Raw genomic sequence first — 12,334 nt, 5'->3', positions numbered from 1 at the left:
ACTGTATGTCAGAATCTGGCTGTGAGTGAGACTGAATATGAAGTCACAGCAGGACAGCAAACCTTGGACTTCGTAAGAGCTCTAGATATTGCTGCGGTATGCCAGGCGCTGCTCGTCTGTCTGTGACACCCTCCGGTGCGTCTTCCCTTCGCCGCCACTTTTGGGGGGGGTGGCGGGGGGGGGGGGGCAGGGGACGCGGCTACAAGGACGAAAGCGAAGCGGCGGCTTCACCCACCAGCTGCGTGAGCCGAGGGAGAGAGAGCAAGAGAGGCTGCCCTGGCTGCCCTGGCTGCCCTGGCTGCCCTGGCTGCCCTGGCTGCCCTGGCTGCCTGCTCCCCACATCCACCTCTGCGGGCTGCTGGAGTATGCAGCCACCTCACGGGGCCACATTCCACTGCAGGAATGCGGGCTGCCAGTGCAGCAGAGAACAACCTCAACTGACATTCGATACGGCGACCCGGCGAGCGGCGATGGGCAGGGTGAGGTCAGGGGTCACAATCCTGATTTAACCCCTCCGGCAGGGCAAATACAATGCCCAATGACAGGATGGCTACGGGATAATTTAAGGCATAATTAAAGAGTGCGATTAAAAAAAACACAAGCAGGTAGGGATGGGGGAAGGGGGCGGTGTTCCTAAGTCAGTCAGTCAGTTGCGATGATAGAAATTTCAGCAATGTTACACACAAACACGCCCATAACCACACAAGGAAGCTCGCACGCCCTCTCACGCTCACACTCGATCAAACAAGGCGAGCTTGTTAACGAGCCATATCTCCTTTCCTTTCTTATCACCAAAGATACAATGGTGCCTCTCGGGCTGATAGGACTGTGTAGGACTGGCTGACTGAGAAACAAAGGGAGAGAGCACAGAGAACGCCACAGGACAGCTTTGCTATTCACCGGGAGCGACTCTGGACGGACACTGCTGCGTTCTGCGGTTCAGCAGAGACGCAGACCTAGCAGTCAAAGCACAGAAGTAGGCTAAATCAGTCACAGCTTCTGTCTGCGGCGTGTCACGCGGGGGGAAAGAATCGGTTTCACGCCACATTCATTTCGGGAGCGGGGCGGTGAGCCGCAGCGTGTCCCTGGCCCGCAGAGAGCCTGCGAGAGAACAGAGCCATGGAGAGTTTAGAGAGGAGCGGGCCCAGCCCCCTCCAGCTGTGGCAGCTGTTCCAGGCAGACCCCCCCGTCCTGCAAGAGAACCCAAACCCCCCCCCACCCCAGCGCCGGCCACATCGCATGTCACACCCCAGGACCCCCCCCGTGTCCCACTGTAGGCCTGGGGGGGGGGGGGGGGGGGCAAGTCAACACAACAAGTGAGCATTCTCTGGAGGAGGCAGCTGAGCTGACTGTAAATCCAGCTCTCCCAAGGCGGAGGGACCCCAGGCGGGGAGCCGCCGGTCTGGGGGCCTCAGAGGGGAGGTACGGGAGGTGCGGGAGGTGTGGGGTACTCACGTCGGAGGCCTCCCTGCGCAGGCCCTCTCCGTTGCGCAGCCAGCAGCGGCTCAGCTCGCTCAGCTCCAGGATGGGCTGCACCTTGAGGCGCACGGTGTCGCCGGACTGCCGGATGGTCTCCACGATCTCGTCGCGGCTCTTGCTCTCCACGTTGCGCCCGTTGATCTCCACCAGCCGGTCGCCCGGCACCAGGCCCAGCGCCAGGTCCTTGGTGCCGGCGCCGGCGCCGGGCTCGGCGAAGTGCACCACGCGGCGGTAGACGGCGCCGTCGGCGGCCCGGTCCAGCATGGTGGTGCGGCGCAGCGAGAAGCCGAAGTCGCCCGTGTTGCGCCGCTGCAGCTCCAGCTCCCGCGAGTCGGGCATCTGCGGGGCCACCACGGCCGGCAGGCGCAGGTCCGCCGCGAACGTCCTGTCCACCACCTCCGGGACCCGCACCCTCTGCGCCGGGGCGGGGCCCCGCGGGGCCTGGGGCGGCTGCGGCGGAGGCGGCGGCGCCTGCTGCGGCGGCTGCTGGAGACTCGGCTTCCTGTGCGAGGCGAAGGCCTTGGCCTCCGCCTGCGGGGAGGGGGCGGCCGAATTCTGCCCCGAGGGGGTGGAGGCCTCGGACGGGGTCTCCTCCTTGCTCCTCTGGGTGAAGGAGAAGCGCTTCATGATCTGGCCCACCTGCGAGCTCTGCTTGGTCAGGGAGCCGAACTTGGCGGCGCGCTCCCGGACGGAGGAGCGGGCGCCGTCCTGGGGCCCGTCCCCCTTCAGGTCGTCGCAGGAGCTGGCCGTGCTCAGCTGGCCCGCGTCCAGCGCCACGCTGCCGCGGTTGCTCTGCCCGTCCGAGTCGATGTCGGTGAGGCTGAGCTCGGTGCTGCTGGCCACCTTGATGGGGATGGGGCTGGAGATCTCCAGCTTGCCCTTCTGGTCCCGCTTGGAGCTGCCGCGGTGGAGCTGGAAGAAGCCCCTCCTCATGCTCATCTCCTCCAGGCTCTTCAGCTCCGCCTGAGACATCCTCTCCTTCTTGTCCTTCTTGTCCTTCTTCTCCTTCCTCGCCCCATCCTTGTCCTTGTCCTTCTTGATCAGGTGGAACATGTCGCCTGGCTCCGCGCGGCGTGCCCCGCCGCTCTGTCTCAGATTTACTCGAACCCGAGAGGTCTTTCCATGCAGAGGCAGTGTCCCGACAGCAAATCTTTCCCACCAGCCTCCGGGTGCGTCTGAAGGCCTCAAAGCTTCACCAGGTCAATGGGGCCTGACGAAAAGGAAACAGAAAATTAAGGCTTCATCACGCACACAACGCTGAACAAGACCAGGTCAAAACCTAGCATATGGCTGGACCGGCCGACCAATGGTGTCACTTCATAACTCGGCCGACCAATGGTCTAACTTCATCACTCAGTGACTCAGTCACACACATTCGCATTTATAGGGCTGGCCCTGCTGTTGCGGTCCAGCCAAAATATAAATGACCCACAGAAAGACATTGAACTAACTATATATACATCCAAGTACACACAATGTGCGACATAATGTTTGGGACAAAGACTTATTTCTTTCTTTATTAGGCTCTGTACTCCACAATTTTATAACTGCAATCTAGCAAATCTCAAGGCATTAAAGTGCACGTTCTCAGCTTTTATTAAAGGGTATTTATACATTTTGGTTTCACCGTGTAGAAATTACAGCACTTTTAATACACACTCCCCCAAGAGGTTTGGGACATACTAATGCCATGTAAATGATAATAGTCATGTTGAGTACTTTGTATATCCTTTGCATGCAATGACAGCTTGAAGTCTGCGACCCATAGACATCACCAGGCACTAGAGTATCTTCTCTGTACTGCAGCCATCTTCAGCTGCTGCTTGTTTCTGTGGATAAGTGCCTTATTTTTTCTCTTCAGGATATGAAATGCATGTTCAATTACATTCATACCGGGTGAAAGACTTGGCCAGTCAAGAATTTTCCAGTTTTTGGCTTTGAAAAAGTCCTTTTTTGCTTTAGCAGTATGTTTGGGATCATTGTTCTGCTGCAGTATGAAATTCTGCCCAATGAGTCTGGAGGCATTTGCATGAACTTGAGCAGAGAATATCCTTCTATACACATCAGAATTCATTCTGGTGTTGCTATCAGCAATTATATCATCAGTGAAAACTGTAGCAGCCATACATGTCCAAACCATAACACCCCCCACAACCATGTTTCACAGATGGGGTGGGGTGCGTTGGATCTGGGGCAGTTCTTGTTGCCCTTCAACTGCTCTTGCCATCACTCTGATACAAGTGAATCTTGGTCTCATCTGTCCACAAGACCATCTTCCAGAACTCTGCAGGCTCTTTTAGGTACTTCTTAGCAAACTGTAAACTGGCCATCCTGATTTTGTGGCTAACTAGCAGTTGGCATCTTGCACAACACACCCCCCCAAATGTACAAGAAGTCGACCACCACAAATAAATTCTCAACCTTCAGGAAAAACTGGTCACTCGTGCTCTTTCTTTTTAATGATGTTCGAAACAAGTTATTTTGATAAGCCTAAGGTTTGTTTCTAAGTTTCTGACTTTTTTGTTCTTCTTATTTCTCAAAGTCATAATGGCTTACTTGACTTTCATTGGCACAACTCTGGTCCTCATGTTGACAAAAGCCAATAACAGACTCCAAAGGCAATAAAAAGGCTAGAATCAAAACCAGATACTGAAAGGTCTCTTATACCTGCACTAAGGAAGCAATTGAACACACCTGACTAATCAAAAACACCCGTTCCGCCATTATGATTCCCTGAAATGGGGGGAACTATGTATAAAGAGTGCTGTAATTTCTACATAGTGAAAATGTATAAAACAAAAAATTAAAATTAAATAAAAGCTGAGAATGAGCCCTTAACTACATGCGAACAGTTCCATTTCAAATCTAAAATTGCAAAGTACAGAAAAAATATGACTTTGTCCCATCTATTCAGAGAAACAAAATCATGTCATTCAGTAAGTCAATGAAATCAAACACTTAAATATATATATATATATTTACCATTTATTCCACCTAAAAATCTGACGATAATCACAAATGGTGGAAAAATATGAATGCTGAATAAATGTATTATCTTTTTTTTTTACTTTTCTACTACAAAGATGGGGAAGTGTCTCTACAACAGCTGAGACGTTTTCTATAAGATTATAAATACTGGTATTGATTGCTTCTTATACGAAAATGTGTCTATTACAATAATTTTTTATTTGTTTACTAATGGACTTTAGTTGAGTTGTACACTACATTTCTAAAAGTATCTGGACACCCATTCTAAACAGTGGTTTCAGCTATTTCAGCCGCACCCAATGCTAACAGGTGCATAACATCAAGCATACGGCTATGTAATCTCCATTGACAAACATTGGCAGTAGAAGGGGTCGTACTGAAGAGCTCAGTGACTTTCAACATGGCACTGTCATGGGATGCCACCTTTCCAAAAGGTCAGTTTGTCAGATTTCTGCCCTGCTAGAGCTGCCCCAGTCCACTGAAAGTGCTGTTATTGTGAAGTGGAAATGTATAGGAGCAACAACAGCTCAGCCACGAAGCAATAGGCCACACAAGCACACAGAATGGGACCACTGTGAGCTGAAGTGTGCAGCTCGTAAAAATCACCTGTCCTCGGTTGCATCACTCACTACAGACTTCCGAACTACCTCTGCAAACAATGTCTGTTAGTCAAGAGCTTCATAAAATGGGTTTTCACACCGCCATTGGACTCCATTGGAGCAGTGGAAATGTGTCCTCTGGAGTGATGAATCACACGGCGCTATCTGGCAAGTCTGACAGCGAATGTGGGTTTGGCGGAATACATCGTGCCAACTGTACTGGCCCAAACAGTACCAACTGTCATTTTTGTGAAGGAGGAATAATGGTCTGGGGCTGTTTTTCCTGGTTTGGGCTAGGCCCCTTATTTCCAGTGAAGGGGAAATCTAAATTCTACAACATACAATGACATTCCAGAGAACTGTGCGCATCCAACTTTGCGGCAACAGTTTGGGGGAGGCCCTATCCTGTTTGAGCATGACAATGCCCCCGTGCACAAAGCAAGGTCCATAAAGAAATGGTTTGCTGAGTTTGGTGGGGAAGTACATGACTGGCCTGCACAGAGCGCTGACCTCTACCCCATCAAACACCTTTGGGATGAAGGGAATGCAGACTGCGAGCCAGGCCTCACGTCCAACATCAGTGCCCAACCTCACTTATGGCTGAATGGAAGCAAAACCCCGCGGCTATGTTCCAAAATCTATTGAAAAGCCTCCCCAGAAGAGTGGAAGCTGTTACAGCAGCAAAGGGGGGGGGGGGGGGGGCAACTCCATATTATAATGCCCATGGTTTTGGAACAAAATGTTCTACAAGTAGCCTATATATGGGTGTGATGTTCAGGTGTCCATATACTTTTGGAAATGTAGTGTGTGTGTATGTATAAAAATGAATCATTTTTTTGGCCAAATAAGAACTTTGTCTTGATGACAACACATTTCAGATCTAAACATTTTCGGTCCATACATTTTTTCTTCCATTGCATAATCCGCATCCATAGCTGTGGCGCACAGCACAAAAAAGCTGTATAACTCAATTCCCCTGTGACTGTCCCAACTTATGACTGAACTTATCCAGTACCTTTGAAAAGAAGCCACAACCCAACCCAAAAAAAACATTATGTTCAATTTTCCTTCATTAACAGAAATTAGAACAATTAACGGATTGTGGGGAAAATACTAAAACCCCAACTTAAAAGTATCAAGTGATCCTATCTTAAAGACCCTAAGCTCTTCTTCCAGCACAGAGCAACCAAAATCCAAAATGAAGGGAATTCTCCACAGAACAAAGACACCCTCAGTGTGGTACAAGATGCACAAATGCAGTCCCTTCACTCTGGGCTACACCTTCGGTATCCTGTGGTCCCAAAAGCAATCGGGATCTCACCCTTACCTAGGTTATGAGATCGCAGTCAACCTTGGACAATAAGGCAAAGGCCATTCAAACTCCTGAATCCCCTTGTGGCCTGTACAATTGTCACAAATTCCCTTTTTTTCCAGAAATGAAAACATCTCCAGGCTATCTGTAATGGTTTCCTTGGAAAATGATTCAGGGCTCTGGCCTAGCTTCAAACAGTCAAGGGTTAAAGACTCAGCTATCGTGGAGGGGGAGTGGGGACCCAAGAGCCTCAGCTCAGCAGTCCCCACTGAAAGGAGCACTTCTACAAAGGGGCCAAGTTCGACCCAAACGACCCGAAAATTAACTTATCAAGAGCAAAAGGAGGCTGGAAAGCAAGGGGCTGGTGAAAACTGCTGACTCGGGACCTCCAGGGAGGCCCAGCTGAGACCAATCACCTCATACAACAGGAGGCGGGCAGAGGGGTGTAAACATTAAACATGATGAGCATTAGCGTATCACATGTCCCAACAGCCAAGGGTCTGGCAGAAGCAACCTAATACTATTGTTTAGGACACATTATGAAATTTAAAGTGCCAACCCTACATTAAATATTTAGCTCACATGCTTAACTCACAAATTAATAGATCGGCCAGAGGCCAAATATGTTCTGCTGCTATATACCATACACAGAGTACATTCCAAAGGAGCTTTCTACACAAAGCATAGGCCTACCTTAACCTCTGAATGGAATAGCCTAACACCGCCTTCCGTCGGAAACGCTACTGTTATCAATACGGTCTTGTTTTCGAATCAAGTTCTTGAATATAGCTTGACATTTCCGCATTACAGGATGCACAATCGGGTTTATGTGTACAAAGTCATGTGTGACCCGTTAACTTTTGTACATAAACTATATCTAATGTTCATGCAGCAGTTCAGTTAATAGATGCTGCACAATCTAGTACACAAACAACATGAAACACTTGCCGCAGCACAGACTTATAGGGGTAAGTGTCCGATTTGTCAACAAAATACTTCAAACAGATCGTTCTATGAAATTATAAAAGAAGAACAATTTCGTGTGGAATATCAGCATTACTGGCCTCTGCAATTCCGGTGCTCTAGTTTATTATCTTCCAATCAGGACAGAGTGCGGGCGATATTCACTTCCTGGCTGCACTCTCCGTGACAAGACTCAGCGGAATTGTACCTGTGAGCAGCAATCTTGCCATTTAAAACAGTTAAACATCAACAAAAGTGGTGCACATTTGCCATTTTATTTTTTTGGAATTTTGGCGTGAATTTCTGCATATCTGAAATAAATTTAAATGATACACACATCCTTCAGACGCCTTACCCATCGCGCTGCCTTCCCATGCCTGTTCCCATTCCCCATCTCTCATTCGCTTGACCAGCAAGATATCTAGACATATTTTTCCTCTTTCATTTTCAAAAACAATTGCACAGTAACACAAAGGGCCGCTTTCTATTATTACGCCCAGTGTATGACAGTAGCTCACTGCAATGCTGGGCAACCCCATAAGTGAATGGGCTTTGACATAGCGTCATTATGTAGCTAACGTTCACAGTCAATTTAGAAAGACGCGGTAGCTGGCTTGATACTAGCTAGCTAGCTAGCCACGATTAGCCAGCTTTCTAGGCTAGGAGGGATTCTGAAGAAAATATTCAAGGCACTTAGTTGACTTAGCCACCTAGCTACTCATGTTACTTTATCAAGGATACTACCATAATCTGAAGGGAACATTGACATTTTATTGAACTTATGTTGCGATTAGAAAACTAGCTAACACAGTACAGCAATACACTATTTTGAATTTGAACAGTTAACGCCAGTGGCAATGCGGTAGGGTTATTGTTGCCATTGCAGCTGAATGTGCAAAGCTTACTCGTAAAGGCGATAGCCAAGTCTCTTTTTTATTCCACCAGGCAGTTTCAATTAAAACATCGCGGTCTTAGGTAGACTAAAGAAAAATAAGAGCTCGGGACCGAAACGATGTGTGCAGACAAAATAATGGAACACCCACTCACCGTTTTCCCGTGTACAATTTTGCGCTGCTTGACACTGTTAGCTCCAGCCTGGTGTTGGTAAGAGTGCTAGCTAGCAAGGTTCGGCAGTATTGTGTGACTGCTTTCTGGCCACAAGGCAGACGACTCGCACTGAGCAACGAAGACCAGAACCACAGTGATTCCTACTGGACGGTCGGGAAAAATGCAGCCATCGTGTATGGACAAGGCATAATTATTGTAAGCTGCGCACAGTAAATATCTTTTCACAAGCTATTTTGTGTGTTTTTTTGTGTGTATTCGATGTTAAACTCATTATCAAATAGAAACATAACAAAGTACATTTGGGTTAAAGCTACAGTGTCATAAACTTTCTGTTGTGGTTTCATAAAAGGTTTAGTTGTCCTTGTATGTTTTGTCCCTGTGTTCTTTTCCCCTTATTTTTACTATTTTATTTTATTTTATTTTTTGCAGATTTAAAAACCGACAAAATACAAGTCAACAGCGCTGCTCATTATGAACCATTTGCTAAATGTAGTCTCCTGACCAAAGCCCGATTTGGGTTTTCACTGACCCAACTGCGCCATCGTGTGGTTCTGCATCAATTTGCGTTTTTTGCCCTTTATTTTGAGGAACTCCGATGACTGAGACGAAATAAACGTAGCCTTTTTTAAGTAACCTGCTATGTGTTGGTGACAATCAGCAGAAATATGCATCTCCCCCATACTGAGTGGGAAATTAAATTGCAGGCTACATGCAAAACGTGGCATAACAAAATAGTATTCGTATGATTAGTCGTGCAGGTTTGGTCCCAAGCACAGGTCTTGACAGGAAAACACTGTAGGCTAGACTACACAACTGTATTCATTTTTTGTTGATGATTGTGCATAAGAGATGGCAATTCCAATTCCATTTTGTGAAATGTTTCTTTGTAGTACCGGTTATTCAAGACAGCAGCATGGTGGACTACATTTTATTTACAAACAATTAATTAACACCTCATGGCTGTCCTTTCCACAATGTGATCCTATTTATTTACAGTTGCAAGAAAGGTTTTTGAACCTTTTGGAATTACCTGGATTTTAAGTCACGATAATAGACAAACACATTCTGCTTAAACGAATAACGCACGATCAGTTGAACTTTCCATGTCTTTATTGAACACATTGTCTAAACATTCACAGTTCCAGCTGGAAAAAGTTTGTGAACCCTTGTATCTAGTGACAAGGCAGGACCTCTTCAGCAGCAATAATCTCACCGATCAGACTTGCACAATGGTTAGGAGGAATTTTAGTCCGTACTCCTTCAACTGCTTCAGGTCACTGATATTTCTCAAATTTCTTGTATGAACAGCCTTCTTCAGGTCATGCCACACTTCAATTGGGTTAAAGTCTGGACTCTGACTTGGCCATTCCAAAACATGGACTTTCTTTGGTTTTAAACCGTTTGCTCATGTGTTTTGGGTCATTGTCTTGTGGCATCACCCAACTTCTAATTAAGCTGCAGGTGACAGACCGCTACCTGAAATTATTCTGTAAAATTTCTTGAAACCAATTTGAATTCTTTGTTCCCTCAATGATTGCAAACTGTTCAGGCCCTGAGGCAGTAAAGCAGCCCCAAACCATGATGGTCCTTCCACCATGCTTCACAGTCGGGATGAAGTTTTGGTGTTGGTGGGCAGTGCTTTTTCCCTCCAGACATAGCATTGTGCATTTCTGCAAAAAAAAAGTTCAACTTTCGTCTCATCCATCCATAGGACATTGTGCCAGAAGCATTGTGGAGCATCCAGATGGTCTTTTGCAGACTTCAGACATGCGTCAATGTTTTTTTGGAGAGCAGTGGTTTCCTCCGTGGTTTCCTCCGTGGTGTCCTCCCATGAATACCATTCTTGTTTAGTGTTTTTCTTATAGTGGACACAGGAACAGAGACTTTAGCAAGTTGAAGAGATTTCTGCGGGTCCTTTGTGGTTACCCTAGGGTTCTTTTTGATCTCCTTCAGCATTGTACGCTGCGCTCTTGCCATGATCTTTGCAGGATGCCCACTCCTAGGGAGAGTAGCAACAATACAGAATTTCCTCAGTTTATAGACAACACTTGTCTTATTGTGAATTGATAAACACCCAGGCCTTAAGAAATACTTTTGTAGCCTTTTCCAGCTTTATGCATCTCTACAGTTCTTCTTCTAAGGTACTCTGAAAATTGTTTTGATCAGGGTATTGTTCACATGAACAGATGTTTCATGAGAAGAGCAGACTCTGTCAGTAACTAAATGTTGTGTACCTTTTTTATAGGGCTGGGCACCTCCAATCTCATCTCATTGATTGGAGCACCTAACTCCAATTATCTTTTGGAGAAGTCATTAGCCTAGAGTTTCACATACATTTTCCAACCTAGACATTGAATGTTTAAATGATTCATTCAGTATTGACAAGAAAAAGTACAAGTATTTTGTTTGTTATTAGTTTAAGCAGATTTTGTTTTGTTTTGTTTTGTATTATTGTGACTTAGATGAAGATCAGACCACATTTAATGAGTAATTAATGCAGAAATTCAAGTAATTCCAAAGGGTTCACAAACTTCTTCTTGCAACTGTATTTATTTATTCATATCATTTTAGTCCTCCATATCACAGTCGGTTGGCAAATTTATACCAGCCAAATTTCCTCAAGGATTGGTTTGTCGCTTGATAATAATACTGTACACCTTTGTCTGTTAAAACACTGTTGTCTAGTGTATGGTTTTTCCTTTTGTTTAATGTTTCATTCAACCTCTCGCACACTGTGCAATGTTTCAATTACACCCATTAGATTGAATTCATCCAGAAAGTGCACGACCAGTCCAATTCATTAACCACACACAGTTCAACCTTTAGTCCAGTGGTCTCATTGTACCACCTTAGTTTTTTCACAGTGGTGTGATTTACGCTACATTGATTTAACATAACCACAATTTGTCCAATGGAACAATACAAGTCATGGTCCTGATGCATCTCAACAACAAACAAAAGTAAAAAGATTATTTGCCCGGACAGGTAAATGTATGAAATGTATGAAAAGAAACAGCCATCATACAACTGAAAATATCAAACTGGAACAATCAATAAATCAAGGGCTGGAATTTGAAGGATCTCCCAGGTGAACATACAGGACATCATTCATTTAAGCATCCTTCTTCGACATACTTACCTTTTATCAACACCATTCGTTCATTTTTTTAAAATACAAAACATGTTTCAATATATATTAGCATACATTGTATGTATCGTTCAGAATGCTGAGTGTGTGTGTGTGTGTGTGTGTGTGTGTGTGCTTGTGTGTGTGTATGTGTGTGTGTGTGTGTCTTGTGAACCTTTGTGAATGTTACTAGTAAAGTACGCTTTCTCACACTCAGTTGACTCCAAAGGGACTGAGGGTTTCTCATAGCAAGGAAGAAAAAACCATAAATACTGCACATTGGAGTTAAGAGAATCAACACAACAATCAGTCTGGAAGAACTGCAATGTAAGCGGGCGTACAGGGAACAGTTTGATCAAATGAAGATTGTGTACACTAGAATATTTTTCTGTATATCAAAGTATGCTCCTGGGATGAATTCAAGATAGTTTATAAATGCGTTGACTTTGGTCATGGATGGTTTAAAATACAAATGTACTGTAAAATATAAAGTCCATGTTCAATAAACGCCTTTAAACAAGAAATATATGTATGTGTCTATTTCTCTAATTCTGCCAGTCTACATTTTTAAAGTGTGTTTTTTTTTTGTATGCTTCTTCGTGAAAACAGAATGCATAGAAATTCACTGCAAAAGACTCAAAAGAATGTTTTCTTTTGTTGTTATCTCTCATCGGAAACGCCAATGCTCAAAAGGACATCATGGCAATTCATTTACCAGCCATTACAGCGAAGGCAATGTGTCGTAGAGAAGAAAGAAGGTGAAAAACGGAAGAGTAAAAGAGAGACGATCGGACAGTT

General features: G+C 45.6%; 1 protein-coding gene across 5 annotated transcripts in view; it reads right to left on the bottom strand.

Annotated features, from left to right (window-relative positions):
* The window catches only part of LOC118236447 (unconventional myosin-XVIIIa-like), a 132,377-nt gene extending 123,844 nt beyond the window's left edge, over positions 1-8,533 (bottom strand). For all 5 annotated transcript variants that reach the window (XM_035434840.1, XM_035434841.1, XM_035434842.1 and 2 more), the window contains exons 1-2: positions 8,389-8,533; positions 1,456-2,689 (exon numbers count right to left, since the gene is read on the bottom strand). In XM_035434840.1, coding sequence (XP_035290731.1) covers positions 1,456-2,532 — 1,077 coding nt within the window. In that variant the 5' untranslated portion in view covers positions 2,533-2,689; positions 8,389-8,533. The remainder of the gene's footprint in view (positions 1-1,455; positions 2,690-8,388) is intronic.
* Between the last annotated feature and the right edge of the window lie 3,801 nt (positions 8,534-12,334).

Source organism: Anguilla anguilla, chromosome 9, assembly GCF_013347855.1.
Source record: "Anguilla anguilla isolate fAngAng1 chromosome 9, fAngAng1.pri, whole genome shotgun sequence".
NCBI classification, from domain to species: domain Eukaryota; kingdom Metazoa; phylum Chordata; class Actinopteri; order Anguilliformes; family Anguillidae; genus Anguilla; species Anguilla anguilla.
This window is presented reverse-complemented; position numbering and strand designations above follow the sequence as displayed.